The following is a 22,503-nucleotide window of genomic DNA, read 5'->3' on the forward strand; positions in this document are numbered from 1 at the left end:
AGTGAGCAGAATAAGATTTTGGTGACCACAAGAGCTCTCCTGTCTTCTCTTATGGTCAGGGAGACTCAGTGAATACTGAACATGGGCTAGGCAGACACAAACATAACAACTACAGGGTTTGTAGGAAGTCAGGAAAATATCTGGGCTGTGCATTCAGAACTAAGATATTAACAAGATTTATGTACAAAGCAGGGGTAGGTAATTAATTCTCACCTAGTACCTAAATGACGACCATTGAATTCCCAATGGTAAAGTATTTTTTGGTACACTCAAGAAAAATGATGTGATAGTAAATCACTTTAACCATACACCTTGGAAAGAGATTTAGAGAGAACAGGGGCAGCTATAAAAAGATGCCCTAACCCTCAAGCAGTGACAACAAAGGCCAGGATCACAGCCAAACTCTTTTAATTCTTGTCTGGTTCCAAGATTATAATAATCTGATATTTGAGTAAAGGAAAAAAATTTAACAATCCTAACCACAGATAACCTAGAAGCCAAAGACCCAATATTCTGTAGACTCCCATAGTTACACAATACATATTTGACTAGATATAAAAATTCTATACTGTATTTTAAAGTCAAATATAATGAGAGATAATTCAGTTACAACATAAACCCATTTTTAGACTATAGTGCTGTTTTTTTCCACTCTAATCCCTTCCCTGCAAAATTCTGAAAACTTTAAGCATCAGAATTTAAAATGTATAAAACAGAATTTAAAAAAATTGTAAATTATCCTGTATTTTATTCTCCTTTAGATATATCTCTAATAAATCTGGCTTAATATAAAAGTCCTTCTCAAAAAAAAGTCATTTGATATAAAACTCACTAGAAATGAATTACTGAAAGAAACAATATGAATTAAACTTAATGGATTCTTTTTATTATGAAACTTACTGATAATTTTTAGTGCTGAGTAATTAGGTAGATGCTAAAAAGGTGATTCAGAATATCTATTTTCAAAACATATGAAAGTTTGTGAAATAATGTTAGGTTTCAAGAGGATTTCAATAATTTTCCTTTTCCAACTCCCTTGCTACAAGCAAGATTCCATCTTCATTCACTAAACAATTATTTACTCAGTCCTTGTTATGTGTCAGGCACTACTCCAAGAACTGGAATTACAGCAGTGAACAAGGCAGACAAGGTCTCTGCTCTCATGGAGCTCACATGCTAGTGGAATAAGAACAAATAATCAAATAAACAAGATAACTTCTCATAGTGAGCAGGAGCTGCAAAGAAAATACAACAAGGTAATGTGACAGAATGACTATAGGTGTGGTTCTATGTATCAGAAAAGACCTCATGAGAAAGCGCCATCTGAACTGAAACTTGAATAACAAGAAGTTGGCCACGTAAGAGATCAGGAAAAAAAACATTCTGAGCAGCAGCAGCAAGGGTGCTCTTAGGTGGAAATAAGCCTAACGTGTTTGATGGCTAGTGTGGTTTAAACCTGGTGAAGAACGAAAACAATGTCAGAGATGAGGATGGCCCAGACTGGGTAGAGCCTTATAGGCCATGTTAAGGAGTTTGAATTTTACTTTAATTATGAGGAGTAAGATCCTACAGATTTAAGCAGAAACACATCTATAGGCAAAAACAGATGACTGATTAGTTATAATAACCAAACTGAAATCACTTTTGGTCTAATACAAACTAAATAACTCTTCAACATAGAAAGGGACAATCCTCAAACTTACGGCATGTATTATTTTTTATAATATATAAAGATTTTACCCTACTACAAAGCCACAGTAATCAAGACAATTTGGTACTGGCACAAGAACAGAGCCACAGACCAGTGGAACAGAACAGACTCCAGACATTAACCCAAACATATATGGTCAATTAATATTCGATAAAGGAGCCATGGGCATACAATGGGGAAATGACAGCCTCTTCAACAGTTGGTGTTGGCAAAACTGGACAGCTACATGTAAGAGAATGAAACTGGATCACTGTCTAACCCCATACACAAAAGTAAATTAGAAATGGATCAAAGACCTGAATGTAAGTCATGAAACCATAAAACTCTTAGGGAAAAACATAGGCAAAAATCTCTTGGTGGATATAAACATGAGTGACTTCTTCATGAACATATCTCCCTGGGCAAGGGAAACAAAAGCAAAAATGAACAAGTGGGACTATATCAAGCTGAAAAGCTTCTGTACAGCAAAGGACACCATCAATAGAACAAAAAGGCATCCTACAGTATGAGAGAATATATTCATAAATGACAGATCCGATAAAGGGTTGACATCCAAGATATATAAAGAGCTCACACACCTCAACAAACAAAAAGCAAATAATCCAATTAAAAATGGTCAGAGGATCTGAACAGACAGTTCTCTAAAGAAGAAATTCAGATGGCCAACAGACACATGAAAAGATGCTCCACATTGCTAGTCATCAGAGAAATGCAAACTAAAACCACAATGAGATATCACCTCACACCAGTAAGGATCACCACCATCCAAAAGACAAACAACAACAAATGTTGGTGAGGTTGTGGAGAAAGGGAAACCCTCCTACACTTCTGGTAGGAATGTAAATTAATTCAACGACTGTGGAAAGCAGTACGGAGGTTCCTCAAAATGCTCAGAATAGAAATACCATTTGATCCAGGAATTCTACTTCTAGGAATTTACCATAAGAATATAGCAGCCAGTTTGAAAAAGACAGATGCACCCCTATGTTTACCGCAGCACTATTTACAATAGCCAAGAAATGGAAGCAACTTAAGTGTCTATCAGTAGATGAATGGATAAAGAAGATGTGATACATATACACAACGGAATATTATTCATCCATAAGAAGAAAACAAATCCTACCATTTGCAACAACATGGATGGAGCTAGAGGGTATTATGCTCAGTGAAATAAGCCAGGCAGAGAAAGACAAGTATCAAATGATTTCACTCATATGTGGAGTATAAGAACAGAGAAAAAAACTGAAGGAACAAAACAGCAGCAGAATCACAGAACCCAAGAATGGACTAACAGTTACCAAAGGGAAAGGGAATGGGGAGGGTGGGTGGGAAGAGAGGGATAAGTGGGGGGCGAAAAGAAAGGGGGCATTACGATTAGTATGTATAATGTGGGGGGAGGCACGGGGAGGGCTGTGCAGCACAGAGAAGACAAGTAGTGATTCTACAGCATCTTACTATGCTGATGGATAGTGACTGGAATGGGGTTTGTGGCGGGGACTTGGTGAAGGGGGGAGTCTAGTAACCATAATGTTCCTCATGTAATTGTACATTAATGATACCAAAATAAAAAAATATATATATGAATACACCAAAAAAAAAAAAAGATTTTACAGAATCACTGACTATATTCTTCATGCTGTACTATACAATCACCGTGGTCAATTTATATTATGATTGAAAATTTTTGTGCCTCTTTATCCCCTTCACCTTCCCCACCCAACTACCTCAACCCCTCCCCCATGGAAACCACCAGTCACTTCTCAGTGTCTGTGAGTCTACTGTTGTTTTGTTCCTTCTGTTTTGCTTTGTTTTTATATTCTACAAATTAGTGAAATCACATAGTATTTGCCTTTCTCAGCCTGACTTATTTCACTGAACATGTATTAGTAATGGTATGGTTTTAGGCAAATTTTTTTATTAAGAGAGGCTGAATAGCCATATTATACCTTCAGTGTTTAAAACACGCAATATCATAATTTCAAATGCAAATAGGTTGATTAAATTTTTAAAAACCTGTACACCATGCTATAGAAAAAAATAATTGTGAATGGAAGGTAGTAAATAGGCACAAGTCTTGAATTCTAGTTCTATTATTACTAACATCTAAATATGAGATTTAACTCTGATTATTTCATTTAATATATGAAGACACCAGACCAGATCAGTGGTTTTAATTTTCTCTTCACCAGTGTTTGAATGTTGAGATGGGTAGGGAGTTTTGAGTTTTATCTAAGATCCTCATACTTAAGGCAAGAATACCTGTGAGAGCTAGAAACTCCAAACGTATCCCCACAGCTGCAAACCACTCAAATAATATCTGAAGCTTCTTCTAACCTTGAAGTTTTAGCAATTCATTCAACATTCATTAAACAAATGAATTGTGAAGCAGTTGCTATGTGCCAAGCACCCTTCTTTCCCACTTATTCAATGAACTTACCCACTGAGAACAAGGGACCACATTGGCCAGAGCCATAGCTATAGGGAGCTCTCCCTGGTCACCCATCATCGTGACCAACTCCACCAGTCTTTCAAACCGATCTGCCAACACCGTTTCTGCAAGTGTGTCAAATTCTGTGCCTTGCTGGAGGATCTTTGTCAGAACTTCCATAAACGTAGCTCTTGTCTGGAGATCTTTGTGATAACCTAAACCTGACACAGACAGACAGACGCGAATTCACTAACATGGCCTTGTTGAAGTAATTTTACTTGTTTTACATGCCAGTTCTCTGGGTTTTAAACTCCCCTATGCAGCTTTCATTTCACCTCACCTATGGAGTGCATGAGGCCACTGTCCACGTTAGCATTGAGTAAGTTTGACATTGCCAGGACTGTACAGTGCCTCAGGGATGCCAGCCTCCGAGACATGCCACGTTTTCTGCCACCGGTTTGTGCATTTTCATCTTCAACTTCACTACAGTCATTCAAAAGGTTCATAAACAATGTGAAATACCTAAGAAATAAAAAGACTAACTCTTACACAGTGAAGGCTACAACAGTAAGAAAGCTAATTAGATATTCTGAAATCATTTCAAGTGCATCACATGAGTGGCCGTGGTCATCTGCTTCTTTCCAATCCTGGGGTAATCAGCCTGTGTGGCTCCTTATGGACTATGTTATGTTGAAAATGATTTTATCCTGACAAAGCCCAGCACATGCATCATACCATAAGCACCAAATAGATGCAATGTTTCCTATATAAATGCATTACACTTAATGTTCAGCATATAAAGTTAGTGGTCCAAATATTTCAGACAATGTCATTTTGAATGACTTAATGAGGCCATCTAGGTTTTATTGCCAATAACTCACTGGTCAGATTATTTTCTTTAAAAACCATGAAACACAGCTGTTTTCCTATCCCCGTCTTGTCATAAGGAATATTGCTTCATGCATGTGTTGTATTTGGTGAGACAGTAGCTGGTGACAATACTAAAGCAACAAGGTCCATTTTCTGAGTATAATCATTTGGTTACACTTTCTCTGTTGCTGCTCCACAAAAAATTGAAATTTACTTAAGAAATAATTGTGATTTGGCTTCCATCAATTCCACACCATCTCCTTCCTCAGGCTGCAGTGGAAGACCAGCCAGGAGTGAAACTACTGCTTCCATGCTTGCCTGGTCCAAATCTCTGAAGAAAAAAAAATGTTAAGACCATAAGTCTTTCAGGTTCTTTCACTCCACCCTTCCCTCAAATAAACTTCTTCCTCACAGATGCAAACTTTAGGGACTACCTGTTTTATTAAACAAATTATTAGGACAGCCTAATAATTTGAGTTAATATACAGACCTCAGAATGCAAAAGCATTTCAAGTTAGGGAGTAGAAAATATTTTCCACAAAGTAATTTTGGCAAAATGAATACCTTAAATCAAAAGCAAGTACTATAAAACTATACCTGGCCAAAGATATGGACATGAATGGTTATCATATAATTCACAGTGGTGAACTATTTTCTGATTATGTGGCAGTATTTACCATTAGAACAAACTTAAGCAATTACTCTTTAGACAGACTCAAAACAATTAAGTTCCTCAAATGATAACTTTATCTAATCATTAGATAAACACAATCTAAGCTCTCTCTATATTTTCCAATAGACTATCATTCCTAAATAGACAACAATAATTTTCTAAATGTAATACATTTGTATTTACTGAAAGTCTTTCAGTTAAAAAAGAAAAAGAAACGATAAAGGTCAGTACCTTACATAATCAAAATGCAAAAGCTTATATTCAAAAACATAATTTTAATATATATAAAATACATGTGTAATATCTATAATCAAGTAGTACTCATGCCTAGAGTAAACCTGCTAATAATTACAGGTCATCCTCTTTTCTCACCTTGTCAGACATTTTACATCATCATCTGCTGCTTGGTTTGATGTTCCCATAACCCAGTCTGTCAGGTATTCCACCATCTTATTCCTATAGAGTGGCAGCGAGAAGGAAAATAGCAAACAAGTTTTTACAAATCACACATCTTGTCATGTAAGTTTTTTTTAATAGTGCAAATTATTTATCAAATCACCCAAGCGACATGACAATTTTATAAAAGAGATACTGCTATCACAAATCTAGCAACCAGGACACAAACCCAGGTGACTTTGGATACCGACCCTCCACATTCTTAGCTATAGTAACAGTGTGGACACAGAATCAAATTCTTAGCTCAAGTACAGTATAACCTTAGAAAAATGGAGCACTGTTATGGGCACAAAGCTTTCAGAATTTTGAGAAGACATGAAGAGAAAAGTAAACATGTAAAATGCTCCTTTTCTACCTACTATTTTTCGGTACTTGGTTTAATGTAAGATTCACAAAACCCGACTTTGCTCTTTTGAGAACTCACCTAAATTTCATCTCTTGACAAAATGAGAGGTCATCTCTCCTTGCCATCATTACCTCGACTAACTGACACAGTTTCGTTTTTATCTGAATGGCATGGACCATATTCCCAAGCACACGAACATATCTAGACATAGAAACATTAAAACGATTTTATCAGATATAAACAAAAGGTTTTCTACATGCTTTAATCTCTAATTAAATGGTTAAATGGAACTACAAAAACTGTAAGGTTTTTATTTTATTTACGTGAGAACATACAAAACTTCTGGTTACCTTATTGTCACACCCCAATTTGGGTCAATAAAGAAAAGAATGGCAAATTATTTCACTAATAACTACCAATACCATTATGCTTCCGCTACATTTCAGTAGAATGCTTACCTGACCAGATTTAACATCATTGTTTCAATACTAGCTTGCCCCAGATGTTCGGAGCTGCCTTCAGTATGATTATCTAGTAAGTTCTTCATTATAGCTATGGTTTGCTCTACAAACTGAGTATTGGTGTCAGTCAATAAAACCTAGACAAAGAACAAAGTACATTTTGGGATCAATGCACAGCAGCCACACCATAGGGAGATGAAGTTACCTGATCTAAATGTCATACACATGCAGAAATGTACTCACAAGCATACATCCAAACAAGCACATAGGTACACACAGACATGTACACCCACATCCAAGACATTCATAACTCCAGGCACACCCACACACTAGAGTTCCTAAAAAACAAATTGATTCCTACATTATTCTTCCCTCTGCAATTTTAACCTATTTTTTAAAAAACTGTGAGTGAATGTTCATGCCAGTATCTAATTAAGTCATCTAAAAGAAAAAGGCTGCACTATTTCAAACAAGTCATTCTATTCATAGGGAGAGTGAAAAATAAAGCAAAGAACACTTTACCTGTCCTTGGGAATCAAAAAACTTGCTGATGGTATTCTTCAATTTGTTAAACAGCATTGGATAAAGAGCAGGACTCAATTCTAGACCCACGAGATCCTTAACATTGGTCCGTATTTGAAGTCCAACTTTCTCATGGTTACACACCATTAAGGATAGTAGCCGATCCATAAATTTGCTGACAGGTGTATCTGCATTTCCTTCTGAGGACATCACTGAGATCATGGAACCCTTCCGCTCATTGACTGGGCCCATGGGTGGGCTATAGGTTGCCAGGCCAGAATTGCTTCTCTGCTGCAGGCACACTCCCCCAAGAGCACAAAGGAAGCCAGTCATGTTGATCCATTCCTGCAGGGAGTCTGTGTCACACAAATCTATGGATCCTCCTCCACTCACATGAGACATTCGCCTCTTAACAATGGTCTTGTGAAGGCTTTCAGCAGCCTAAACACAAAATTTTTATGGAAAGCGTGAATTCAATGTAAACTGGTTGAGAGACTTAACAAATTACCTTTTATCCAACATTTCTTCCATGACAAAAGAACATTTCTTTACATTTGAAAAAATTTAAGTCTTTACACTGCCATCTCTAGTCACATACAGCTGTCTTACTGCTCAAGGACAAATGAGCCCTGTAAAACTGAGGGTAGCAATAAACACAGAAGGTAGCAATAAACACAGCAGTATGAGATATGGAAGGTGGTGATGGACTGCAGTTCAGAAAGGAACATACAATCAAATTATCTGCTTATATCAATTCCTGGACATGGAGGCAATGTCTCTGTTGCTTCAAGGAATACAAGCATTTAGAGATACTTAACCAAGTTATGTGTGCACTTATTAATAACTTAGTGATAGCCCAAGTTCGAGTACTTTTGGACCAGGAGCTTTGTAAACATTATTCTACTATTAACATAGATTCTATGTGGCAAGCTGAGAGTAACAGAGCAGAACCACTAAATATTGAAAATGAGTGTAATAACAGAAGAACAGAAAGACAAAATGCAATAGAAGAAAAATCAAACTCTACAAGAATTTGTAATATGACTGAACAGGAATCTTCAATGTTCTAATCCTTTTGTTTATGGTATACAGGTAAGAAAGAAAAACTCATAGTATGTGTGTCAAAAAATTTTTAAATTCAATTTCCCATATAGACATTCCTTATAAGCATAATACTTATCCAACTCTAGAGGATCTATCAACCCAAGAAACAACATATTAGGGGCATTCTGTGATATAAATGATGTAGAAGTGCCATTGCATTTGCTTTGCTATGTTTGTTTTACTGAAAAAAATGGCCTTTCCCTTATGAAGGATTGCTGTGAATACAGAACTCCTGAAACTCTGACATTTCTTATGATGCATGTATTAAAGTTGTAGCTAACATGAGAATATGGCTACATATCTCTACTGTCATGCAACACATCTCTTTTAGGACCTATGTTATCAGGTATTTATGTAAGTTCTCTGATCAAGAGTTAAGACACTGCAGGGGGCCACTTAGCTGATAAAACGTGGGGCATAGTGAAAGAATCATTGGATATGATGTTATGCTTTGATAAAGAAAGCCTAGGAAGTGTTAGAGATTAAAGATGGCAGCGTGAGAGGTGAGACAGAGGCCTCTTCCAAAAACCACATATAATATGAAAATATAATACAACAAATCCTGAAAGAGCAACAGAAAAGAGGGCTGTGCCAGACTGCATACACCTGGAGAAAAGAATATAGACCTCACAGAACAGGGTAACATACCAAAGCCATGGCCTGGAAGGACCCAAGCCCTTCCCACACCTCAGCTCACTGGTGGGAGGAAGAGCAACAGAGCAGGGAGGGAGTGGAGGCCTGAGACTGCTGAGCACCTAGCTCTGGAGATATGCTCTGGGAGCACAAACCTACATTGCATGGGGCTCTGGTGATTAGGGAGGTTGGAAAGCTAAGACAGGCAGAATACCTGGACAGACAGAGACTCCAGCCACTTGTGGAAAACAGGGATCCATACATGGCTGCTCTGGGACAAAAGAAAGGGGGGCAGTCTGAGAGACTTCCTAACAGCAAAAGGGCTGCTAAAGGGGCAAGGATTGCACAGAGAATCCTCTCAGGAGAAAGGACAGATAGACAAAATTGTCCAGGTGCAGAACTTTCACGATCTTCAGGTGCTCCAGCTCCCTGGCTGGCTACAAGGCCCTGTAGCTCCAAGGCCCCCCTACGTGAAATGCAGCCTGCTGCACCTTGCTCCCAGCCAGCCTACACATGGCTTCCAAACTGGCAAACCCCACCCTGGGGTCAGGCCAGCCAGAGGGAACCACCACCTACAGCAGCTACAAACGCAAAGCATAGAGGCTTATACCTGTGAGCTCGGCCCACAGGTTCTGGCAGTGGAGACAGGCATAGCAGCTGGGAAGCAGAAAACAGCTCTTTGCTCCCCGCCAGGCAACACCACCATTCCAGTGCCACTCCCAACATTGTTCCAGAGGCTGAGCAGCTCCAGAGACTAGACCTTCTGGGCACTAGAGGGTGTCACATACAAATATGAAACGTCAAAGAAACCTGGTTCAAAACAAAATCAAACATACACCACAGAAGGAGTCAAATGAAACCAACCTCATGAAGCTTCCTGAAAGAGATTTCAAAATAAACCTCATAAACATGCTTATGGAGGTACAGAAAAATATTCAAGAACTCAGGAATGAATTTCGGTCAGAGATCCAATCATTAAGGAACACAGTTATCAGAAATGAAACATACAATGGAAGGTTTTAAAACCATATTAGATATGGTGGAGGAGACAATAAATGAAAGAGAAATTAGAGAAGAGGAATACAAAGAAGCTGAGGCACAAAGACGAAAAAGGATCTTTAAGAATGGAAGAATACTGAGAGAACTGTGAGACCAATCTAAATGGAACAATATTCATACTATACGGGTACCAGAAGAAGAAGAGAGAGAAAAAGGGATAGAAAGTGTCTTTGAGGAGGTAGTTGCTGAAAACTTTCCCAGTATGTGGAAGGAGATAGTCTCTCAGGCCATGGAGGTGCACAGATCTCCCAACACAAGGGACCCAAGGAGGACAACACCAAGACATATAATAATTAAAATTGCAAAGATCAAAGATAAGGACAGACTATTAAAAGCAGCCAGAGAGAAATAAGATCACATATAAAGGAAAGCCCATCAGTCTATCATCAGACTTCTCAGCAGAAACCTTACAGACCAGAAGGGAGTGGCATGATATATTTACTGCAATGAAGCAGAAGGGCCTCTAACCAAGAATACTTTATCTGGCAAGATTATCATTTAAATTTGAAAGCAAGATTAAACAATTTCCAGATAAGCAAAAGCTGAGAGAATTTACCTCCCACAAACCATCTATACAGTGTATTTTGGAGGGACTGCTATAGATGGAAGTGTTCCTAAGGTTAAATAGCTGTCACCAGAGGTAATAAAACCACAGAAAGAAAGTAGAACAGTTAATTACTAAGCAAATGCAAAATTAAATCAACTATTCCCAAAGTCACTCAAGGAATAGACAAAGAGAACAGAATACAATACCTAATATATGAAGAATAGAGAAGGAAGAAAAAGGAAAAGAAAAAAAACACTTTACATTGTGTTTGTAATGGCATACTAAGTGAGTTAAGTTAGACTCTTAGATATTAAGGAAGTTAACCTTGAACCTTTGGTAACCATGAATCTAATGCCTGCAATAGCAGTAAGTACACACCTATCAATAACCACCTTAAATGTAAGTGGTCTGAATGCACCAATCAAAAGATATAGAGTCACTGACTGGATAAAAAAATGAGACCCATCTATATGCTGTCTACAAGACACTCACTTTAAACCCAAAGAAATACACAGACAAGAAATGAAGAGATGGAAAAAGATATTTCATGCAACTAATAGAGAGAAAAAAGCAGGAGTTGCAGTACTTGTATCAGACAAAATAGACTTTTCAAAACAAAGAAAGTCACAAGAGACAAAGAAGGACATTACATAACGATAAAGAGGTCAATCCAACAAGAAGATATAACCATTATAAATATCTATGCACCCAACACAGGAGCACCTACATATGTAAAACAAATTATAACAGAATTAAAAGGGTAAATAGAATGCAGTGCATTCATTCTAGGGGACTTCAACACACCACTTACTCCAAAGGACAGATCAACAAGACAAAAATAAGTAAGAACACAGAGGCACTGAACAACACATTAGAACAGATGGACCTAACAGACATCTACAGAACTCTACAACCAAAAGCAGCAGAATACACATTCTTCTCAAGTGCACATGGAACATTTTCAAGAATAGATCATATACCAGGCCACAAAAAGAGCCTCAGCAAATTCAGAAAGTTTGAAATTGTACCAACCAGTTTCTCAGACCACAAGGGTATGAAACTAGAAATGAATTATGCAAAGAAGATGAAAAATCCCACAAACACATGGAGGCTTCACAACATGCTCCTAAATAACCAATGCATCAATGACCAAATAAAAACAGAGATGAGGCAATATATTGAGACAAATGACAAAAAAAATTCAACAGCGCAAAATCTGTGGGATGCAGCCAAGGCCGTGCTAAGAGGAAAGTATATTGCAATACAGGCCTACCTCAGGGAAGAACAACCCCATAAGAACAGTCTAAACCCCCAATTAGCAAAACCAGAAAAAGAGGAACAAATGAGGCCCAAAGTTAGTAGAAGGAGGGACATAATAAAGATTAGAGCAGAAATAAATAAAATCGAGAAAAATAAAACAATAGAAAGAATCAATGAAAGCAAGAGCTGGTTCTCTGAGAAAATAAACAAAATAGATAAACACCTAGCCAGTCTTATCAAGAAGAAAAAAGAGTTTATACAAATAAACAGAATCAGAAATGAGAAAGGAAAAATCACTATGGACACCACAGAAATACAAATCATCAGGGATATTGGTCTGTAATTTTCTATTTTTGTTTTACATGCAAAAATGCTCAACAAAATATTAGCAAACCGAATTCAAAAGTATATCAAAAAGATGATCCACCATGATCAAGTAGGATTTATTCCAGGGATGCAAGGATGGTACAATATTAGAAAATGCACCAACATCATCCATCACATCAAGAAAAAGAAGGACAAAAACCACATGATCATCTCCACAGATGCCGAAAAAGCATTGACAAAATTCAAAATCCATTCATTATAAAAACTCTCAACAAAATGGGTATGGAGGGCAAGTATCTCAACATAATAAAGGCCATATATGACAAACCCACAGCCAACATTATATTTAACAGGGAGAAGCTGAAACTTTTCCCCTAAGATTGGGTACAAGACAAGGATGCCCACTCTCCCTCTTTTATTCAACATAGTACTGGAGATCCTAGCAGTGGCAATCAGACAACACAAAGAAATAAAAGGCATCCAGATTGGTAAGGAAGAAGCCAAAATGTCCCTATTGACAGATGACATGATATTGTACACAAAAAAACCCTAAAGATTCCACTCCAAAACTACTAGAACTAATATCTGAATTCAGCAAAGTTGAAGGATACAAAATTAATACACAAAACATTCCTATACACTAATGATGAACTAGCAGAAAGAGAAATCAGGAAAACAATTTCATTCATAATCGCATCAAAAAGAATAAAATACCTAGGAATAAACCTAACCAAGGAAGTGAAAGACCTATACCCTGAAAACTATAGGACACTCGTGAGAGAAATTAAAGAAGAGACCAAAAAATGGAAACACATCGCATGCTCATGGATAGAATTAATATTGTTAAAATAGCTATTCTGCCTAAAGCAATCTATAGATTCAACGCAATTCCTATCAAAATACCAATAGCATTCTTCAATCAACTAGAGCAAATTGTTCTAAAATTCATATGGAACCACAAAAGGCCCCAAATAGCCAAAGCAATCCTGAGAAGGAAGAATAAAGTTGGCGGGATTACTCTCCCCAACTTCAAGCTCTACTACAACGCCATAGTAATCAAGACAATTTGGTACCGGCACAAGAACAGAACAATAGAACAATGGAACAGACTAGAGAGCCCTAATATAAACCCAACCATACATGGTCAATTAATATATGATAAAGGAGGTATGCACATACAATGGGGAAATGACAGCCTCGTCAACAGCTGGTGTTGGCAAAACTGGACAGCTACATGTAAGAGAATGAAACTGGGTAAGTGTATCCCCATACACAAAAGTAAACTCGAAATAGATCAAAGACCTGAATGTAAGTCATGAAACCATAAAACTTTTAGAAGAGAACACAGCCAAGAATCTCCTGAATATAAATGAGCAACTTCTTCCTGAACGAATCTCCTCAAGCAAGGGAAACAAAAGCAAAAATGAACACATGGGACTACATCAAACTGAAAAGCTTCTGTATGGGAATGGACACCATCAACAAAACAAAAAGGCATCCTACAATATGGGAGAATATATTTGTAAACGACATATCTGACAAGGGTTTAACATCCAAAATATATAAAGAACTTACACTCTTCAACACCGAAAAAGTAAATAACCCAATTAAAAAATGGGTGGAGGATATGAACAGACAATTCTTCAAAGAAGAAATTCAGAGGCACACACACACATGAAAAGATGCTCCACATCGCTAATTATCAGAGAAATGCAAATTAAAACTACAATGAGGTATCACCTCACACCAGTAAGGATGGCTGCCATCCAAAAGACAAACAACAACAAATGTTGGCGAGGCTGTGGAGAAAGGGGAACCCTCCTACACTGCTGGTGGGAATGTAAGTTAGTTCAACCATTGTGGAAAGCAGTATGGAGGTACATCAAAATGCTCAAAACAGACTTACCATTTGACCCAGGAATTGCACTCCTAGGAATTTACCCTAAGAATGCAGCAATCAAGTATGAGAAAGATCAGTGCACCCCTATGTTTATCGCAGCACTATTTACAATAGCCAAGAATTGGAAGCAACCTAAATATCCATCGATAGATGAATGGATAAAGAAGATGTGGTACATATACACAATGGAATACTACTCAGCCATAAGAAAAGGGCAAATCCAATCATTTGCAGCAACATGGATGGAGCTGGAGGGTATTATGCTCAGTGAAACAAGCCAAGCAGAGAAAGAGAAATACCAAATGATTTCACTTATCTGTGGAATATAAGAACAAAGGAAAAACTGAAGGAACAAAACAGCACCAGAATCACAGACAGGTACCAAAGGGAAAGGGACTGGGGAGGATGGGTGGGTAGGGAGGGATAAGGGCGGGGGAGAAGTAGGGGGTATTAAGACTAACATGCATGGGGGGGTAGGAGAAAAGGGAGGGCTGTACAACACAGAGAAGGCAAGTAGTGATTCTACAACATTTTGCTATGCTGATGGACAGTGACTGTAAAGGGGTTTATAGGGGAGACCTGGTATAGGGGAGAGCCTAGTAAACATAATATTCATCATGTAAGTGTAGATTAGTGATACCAAAAACAAAACAAAACAAACAAACAAAAAAAAGGGCAGTTCCTGTGTGGTAACCTCCAATGAGTTCTACACAAGGGTATAAAGGGCATATAAAAGTGTAGGCAAAGGGTCTGTTTGCGTTTATACAGAAGATCAAAGCCTAATTGGGCTACCCCGAAAATGAACTAAGATACGATATGAAAAAGAACTTCCAACATCAGCACTCTCTGGAAGACTCATGCCAGAAGATGATCATCAAAAAACCCCAACAAAGATCCATGCACTGCTACAGCTGTAGATGCACTCATCTCACCAACTCCTGGACTTGCCATGGGAATGAAGGAGATATCTAAGCTGGCCTGTGCATACAGTAAAACAACAAATTTGACTGGATCTATACTGTTGGAACTCAACCAAGAATTAGGAGAAGTGCAAATTGTAGCACTCCAAAATCTTACAACTACAGACTATTTACTGTTAAAAGAACATAAGGGATGTGAACATTCCCCAGGAATGGGTTGTTTTAATTTGTCTGATTTCTCTCAGACTGTTCAAGTTCAGTTGGACAATATCCACCATATCATAGATAAGTTTTCACAAATGCCTAAGGTGCCTAACTGGTTTTCTTGGTTTCACTGGAGATGGCTGGTAATTACAGATATGCTTTGGTTATGTAACTATACTCCTATTATGTTAATGTGTGTGCGCAATTTAAGTAGTAGCTTAAAACCTATACATGCTGAAGTTACTCTACAAGAAGATACGTCAAAGAAATAATCAATCTTCCCATGTTGTCTTCTGCCTGCTACTTCTATAGCTTTTCTTCTTCCTTCCTAATTACAACCCTTAAATAGAATTCATGCCTCATATCAAATTTACCGAGTATCATAATTCTTCCAAGTGGTAAAGATACCTCAAGACAAATGCTGGGCATAGAAGCTACAGGGCATAAATATGCAAAGAAATAAAAAGCTAACCATTTCAAACAATAAGGCTTCTCTCTCACTTACCAACTTTACATTTCCCTGTATGGCCCCGGAAGATGACTGGTTAGCCAGAGACGGGTAAGATTCCTCAAGGGAGGAACAACCTAAGACAGGCACAGTCGCAGGGGGGTCATCAGGTGAGAAATTGGGGATCAATAGAGGTGAGGCTTAGAACCTCACCCCCCCCATTCTGAGAGAAATCTTCTGCATCCGTGGATGTTTTATTGCCCTTGTCTAGCTTGGATTAACACATAGTCTACAGGCACACACCTGATCATCTACATTTGCTCTTACAACACTAAACTATGTTTTCTACCTTTATCTTGTATCTACCTACCACTTCAGCATTTTATTAAAAATAATAATAATAAAGAGAGAAGTGTGGTATCCACATATAAATCAAGTATAAAAACCAAATGAGTATTCATATTTGAATTGACTGTTTATAGTTCATAATGCATGAGCAAAACCGAAAGTTTCTGTGATGACTGCCCTTGTACTGTTCACTATGTAACTTATTCATTATGTAAGAATTTGTTCTCCGTGTAAGAACTTGTTTGTTATGCCTCAGAAGATTGGAGACTGACGAAAATTACACTTGGGGTGGATTAATGATTGTGCATTGACTCCCCTATACAGAATTTTATTGTCGTTAACAACCATTTGATCAATAAATATGAGAGATGCCCTCACAAAAAAAAAAAAAAAAAAAGGACAGACTTCCAATGGTAAAATAAATTAGTAACCGGGATGTAATGTATAGCATAAGGAATATAGTCAAGATATTGTAACAGCTTGGTAGGGTGATAGCTGGAACCTAGAATTATGTATATAAATGTTTTATCACTGTGTTGTACACTTGAAACTAATGTAATGTAATACTGTGCTTCAACTACCCTTCAATAAAAAATAATTATCTAAAAAAAAAAAGAAAAGAGGCTCCACATCATTAATCATCGGGGAAATGCAAATTACAACCACAATGAGATATCACCTCACACCAGTAAGGATGGCCAGCATCGAAAAGACTAAGAACAACAAATGGTGGTGAGGATGCGGAGAAAGGGGAACCCTCCTACATGGCTGGTGGGAATGTAAGCTAGTTCAACCATTGTGGAAAGCAATATGGAGGTTCCTCAAAAAACTAAAAATAGAAGTACCATTTGACCCGGGAATCCCACTCTTAGGAATTTACCCAAAGAATACAACTTCTCAGATTCAAAAAGACATATGCACCCCTATGTTTATCGCAGCACTTTTTACAATAGTCAAGATATGGAAGCAACCTAAGTGTCCATCAGTAGATGAATGGATAAAGAAGAGGTGGTACATATACACATTGGAACACTATTCAGCCATGAGAAAGAAACAAATCCTACCATTTGCAACAACATGAATGGAGCTGGAGGATATTATGCTTAGTGAAATAAACCAGGCCAAGAAAGACAAGTGCCAAATGATTTCCCTCATTTGTGGAGTATAACAATGAAGCAAAACTGAAGGAACAAAATAGCAGCAGACTCACAGACCCAAGGAAGGGACTAGTGTTTACCAAAGGGGAGGGGTGTGGGAGAGTGGGTGGGGAGGGAGGGATAACGGGATTAAGGGGTATTATGTTTAGTACACATGGTGTGGGGGATCACAGGAAGAACAGTGTAGCACAAAGAAGGGACATAGTGGATCTCTGGCATCTTGCTTCCCTGATGGACAGTGACTGCATTGGGGTATGGGTGGGGAGTTGATAATATCGGTAAATGTAGTAACCACATTGTTTTTTCATGTGAAACCTTTATAAGAGTGCATATCAGTAATACCTTAGCAAAATAAAAATTAAAAAAAGAAAGCATAGTACTTGTATTGAAGTACTTCATGTCACCTACTTTGACTATGAGGTTGGCTAGATTAGTCAGATAACCAATCAATCTCACACCTTAAATGAGGTATGCAATAAGGAACCACTGGTGTCAGTCACAGAAACATACATTACAAAGAACATGAAGACTGGCTTATAAACAATGATATTTGAACCAATTTTACATATTGAGATTATCAAACAGTGACAAGTGATTCCAATTTTTTGGGGGGTGACTGAGGTCTCAAAATACTGACTGTATTTGAGCTGCACCACAATTGAAACACTGTAGTAGGTATACATAACTTCCTTTACTTATCAAGAATTTGGATCCACTACTACTTAGACATCTCCTTAATCTGGTCTCAGCTCTTGAGGCTAATGTTCATATTGAACAGACACTACGTGGCATTGAGTGTTCATTAAAGCATTATGGAATAAAGCATTAGTAGTTAAGTGCAGCTATCTAAACAGAGTTCTTTCTGCATCTTTACTAAATACTAATCTTCCCACTGGAAAAAAAAGAAAGGGAAGAAGGGCTCAGAAAAGCAGCTCTATCACCTTGATCATGTGCAGCTGGTACTCAAAGCAGTGATAACATCAAAGTGGAGGTAGTGACATTGAAATGCATAAGCAACTCATTAATAGAATCAAACACATGCAATGGCAACTTTAAGATGAGGAATCCATACAGGGAAGTTTTGATGAAAATGCCAACAGTGGTGAAGATGGACGCAGTGGTCTTTGTAGCAGTAGTAGGCATAGTGATGGATCTAGAAATGAGGTGAAGTCTAGCCATGCAAGCAAGTCAGCTGGGAGCCCTGGAAGTCATGTACAGTCAGAAGATACGGCAGATATTGAAGCCCTTAAAGAAGATGAAGATGACAATATGGCCATAATTCTCGTAAAAGCAGCTGTGTATGGTACAGATCTTTGGAATGGAAAGTTAGAAAGTCAAGCAGGCATGTGCTTAGGGGAGTCCCATGGTCTATCAGTAAGAAGTGGGACAAGCAATGGACAGGAAAGGACCTGGTTTTAACACTGAGTCAGTGCCATTGGTAGATAATCTAATATGAACGTTAGATGGCTGTTAACACTCTGAAGACCCAGAACACAGTATTGTAGGGGAAATGGATGCTGCTCACATAGCACAAGCATCCAAGAATTTTGTATTACAAACACTGGAGGCATTCTCAGGAGACTCTTGGAAATGAATTATGTAATTGTCAGGAGTTTACTGGCCCACAGCATCACCACCACCATGATGGGCATATGGTTGATGATATGCAAAATGCTGCTGATGGTAGTTACAGCAGCTCCCAGGTCAGTGCAAAATCAGAAAAAAATATGACTGGTTATTTGGTGAAGAATCTAGGTGTGAAAGGAGCTACTTCAGATTAATTCTCGTGCAGAGCTAACATCTCATCTATAACGTCTTCCCAATCTAGCATCTATTTAACCATAAACACATTAGTCAAGGGCCTGCAGTTCATAAGCATCAATTCAAGATAATGCTGTGACAGACATTAATCTGGATAACATTTTGCAAGAAAGGGACACTTTGTTGTGAGATATAGTCCAAGATGATGATGCAGTTAATCTTTCTGAAGGATTAATAAATGAAGCAGAAAAACTTCTCTGTTCCTTAGTAGGCTGGTTTATGGATAGACAACTTTTTTTTTGAAGTATCACTGATAATACAATCTTATATTGGTTTTAAGTACACAACACAGTGGTTTAACAGTTTCCCATGGACAGACAAATTTTAATGATATTCATTGAAGACTGCCTTGAAAATTAAGGAAAAAAAATTTGTATGCAGTAGTCAAAGTTCATTTTGTGTATTCTTATTGATTAGGTGTGGTGGATTCATAGATTTAATGTACTTTTATCATGTTATTTTTTTTTAGTAATTATGGGTTTCATATTAGGTTAAAGACTTCTCTCACAGGGTTTATATTTTATCACTCAGTCTTGCTTTTTGCAGCATTTTTTGGCATTCTTGATTAGATTCCCTCCAACAGAAACAAAGAAATAATAATACTTATTCTCTTCTTGACTCTGGGAACATAGTGCTGATTACTCTGTTTTCAGACTACAGTTAAATCTTCTTGAACTGTGTCATATATAAAGAAAGCTAAATAAGTTAAACTTAATCTGAAATATAAACATTTTGATAACAGCATTGTTCTTCCATTTGGGTGGATCCTTTGTGTCTTGACTTGTGTAGTACATAAGGAAATAAGTTAGTGTTTTTTCTTTAGTTTGAATTCTGCCATATATTTACATACTTATCAGGGTTCAAATGATTACCATAAGTTTCTTGATTTCCAGTTCTAATCCACTGGTACAATTTTAGTTTTTCCTTGTCTTGTTACTGCTTTGATAATATTGTTCCATTCTCTGACACAGTGAATTCAGTTATTTTGAATATATTATATTACATTAATATAATGTTTTCAGCTTACTTCTGCCTAGATATGATATAAATGTCTCATTTTACTGAATATTTAAGTGCTTCAATTTTTTTTTTACCTAATTGAACTAGGAAAAGTATGTGCAGTATTTCATTTTCTAGTTTGGGTCTTTAAAAAGCTATAATTTGAACAATCACAATAGAAAAATTGCTTTTTCATGCAGGTATAAGAAACTACTTCTAGACCTCTGTGAATCAACTGCCTCATTTAGCATATATTCTTTAAATGGAATGCTTTTAGTAGCTGGATGATATTTTATGATTTATATAGGCACTACATAGGTATTGCAGCAGTTAACTTAAAAATGTTTATTGTCTTTTAAAAGTCTTTATGAAACCACCAGTTTTTAAAGTGGTCGTACCAATTTATATTCCCCATATGTGCATCTGCATAGCCTATGACAGAGCAATTCCACTGCAAACTATGCGCCTTACAGAAATACATCCAGTTGGTCATGAAGAGACACATTCGAGAATGTTCAGAGCAGCAGTGTTCTTTCTATAGCTATCCAATGCCAAAAAAAAGGAAAATTCTGAACAGAGAATTATAAACATTCTAAAAGTTCTAAAAAGTTTGTTGAATGAAGTAATATATATATATACAGTAACCATGGATGAACTACAACTGCACAGAGTGGTATGGATAAATCTCATAAAAATAACACTGAGTGAAAGAACCAGATACAAGAAAGTATATCTCTATACTCCATTTGCATAAAGTTTAAAAACAGGAACACTGGTATTCAGTAAGCAGGATAATGGTCACTCCTGGGTTGCTGGTGACTGGAAAGGGGCACGGTGAAGACGTTGGTGTTCTGGCAGTGACTTATTTCCTGATGAGGGTGCTGGGTGCACAGGTATGTTCCTCTCTTAATATTCTGAACTGTCACTTAGATTTGTACATATTTTTGTATGTATGTTATATTTCAATAAAAAAATAACTATGTGAAAGATGAAAATAAATAAATAACCCAAACTTAAAATTACTATACATATTTTAAAAGAACCACTAAAATTTTTTTGTCATAGACTAATATAATCAACGAGAACATAAAATTTCATTTAAAAAGCTTTGATTCACAGGCAAACATGTCAAGTGAAAAAAACAAACAGAAGACCACATATTGCATGATTTCATTTATGTGAAATGTCTAGAATAGGCAAATCTACAGAGATTAAAAGTAGATTAGTGTTGTCTAGGACTGAGGGTAAAAAAAAAAAAAGGGAGGTTAGGGCATGATGGCTAAAGTGTATGGGTGTTTTAAAAATTGTGGTGATGGCTGCACAACTTTGTGCATATACTAAAAACCAATGAATTGTACTTGCTAATGGGTTAATTGTAAGGTATGCAAATTGGATCTCAATAAAATAGATACCAAAAAAAAAGTTTTCATTCTAAAGCAATGTGTCCTCTCCAAATAATGATACTAGGTACATATTTTTGCTTCATAAAAATATCTTTTTTCTTGTTTTGATTAAGCATTACAAGAAAAAAGCAAAGGTAAACTAACCAATTTTCCTAGGACACCTAATAATTATAGCAATATGGCCATTACAAATCAAATATACAAAAATAGCAACTGATTGTTAATTTACAGGGGAGATGATGAAAGTTGAAATATCCAAGTTTTAAAATTTCATTTAACCTATGGGTTTAATCTTCCCATCAGATCCTTTAATTAGAATAACTAGTAAAATGCCAACTGTATTGTTTCAATTTTATTTTTCTCTACCTTTGTCATCTCTTCCCTGAAAAGTCTGTGAAGTACCCTGACAGAGAAAGAGAAAGAAAGAGGAATGGTCTCTACCACAAATCTCTAGCTCAGTATTGTCCAATATTTCTGCAGTGACTGAAACATTTTATATCTGTGCTGTCCAATATAGTAGTGCTACTATATGACCGAGAAAAACTGATTTTATTTTCAAAATTCTAATTTTGTTTAATTTTAATTAAATTTAAATTTAAGTAGCTATATGTGGCTAGTGGCTATGATATGAGACACAGTACAGGTTTAGATGAACCACAACTAAATACTGGTCTTAAAACAACTATATAGTTATTATACTAAGAGTGACTCACAAAAGAATACTGAAGTGAAATTTCACTTCACTTGCTAAACGTATGTTTAAGCAGATCAATTAACAGATAAAACTCACCTGGCCATCTTCCAGTTTGGCTTTTGGATAGTTGAGTATTAGTTTTGTAGCTTGTTCCCACTTTGCGTGTGTATCTTCCCATGCCTAAAATGAAGGCAATTACCACTTTAAAACAA

At 37.0% G+C, this 22,503-nt stretch overlaps 1 protein-coding gene across 7 annotated transcripts in view; it reads right to left on the reverse strand.

Annotated features, from left to right (window-relative positions):
- The window catches only part of NF1 (neurofibromin 1), a 304,417-nt gene that overhangs the window by 122,073 nt on the left and 159,841 nt on the right, over positions 1–22,503 (reverse strand). For all 7 annotated transcript variants that reach the window (XR_008997245.1, XM_057501129.1, XM_057501130.1 and 4 more), the window contains exons 20-27: positions 22,388–22,471; positions 7,468–7,908; positions 6,943–7,082; positions 6,563–6,685; positions 6,055–6,138; positions 5,224–5,340; positions 4,480–4,661; positions 4,149–4,360 (exon numbers count right to left, since the gene is read on the reverse strand). Coding sequence is in view for 6 of the 7 variants with exons in the window: in XM_057501129.1 (XP_057357112.1) it covers positions 4,149–4,360; positions 4,480–4,661; positions 5,224–5,340; positions 6,055–6,138; positions 6,563–6,685; positions 6,943–7,082; positions 7,468–7,908; positions 22,388–22,471 (1,383 nt within the window). In the remaining variant the exon portion in view is untranslated. The remainder of the gene's footprint in view (positions 1–4,148; positions 4,361–4,479; positions 4,662–5,223; positions 5,341–6,054; positions 6,139–6,562; positions 6,686–6,942; positions 7,083–7,467; positions 7,909–22,387; positions 22,472–22,503) is intronic.

Source organism: Manis pentadactyla, chromosome 4 (genome assembly GCF_030020395.1).
Source record: "Manis pentadactyla isolate mManPen7 chromosome 4, mManPen7.hap1, whole genome shotgun sequence".
Lineage (NCBI taxonomy): Eukaryota > Metazoa > Chordata > Mammalia > Pholidota > Manidae > Manis > Manis pentadactyla.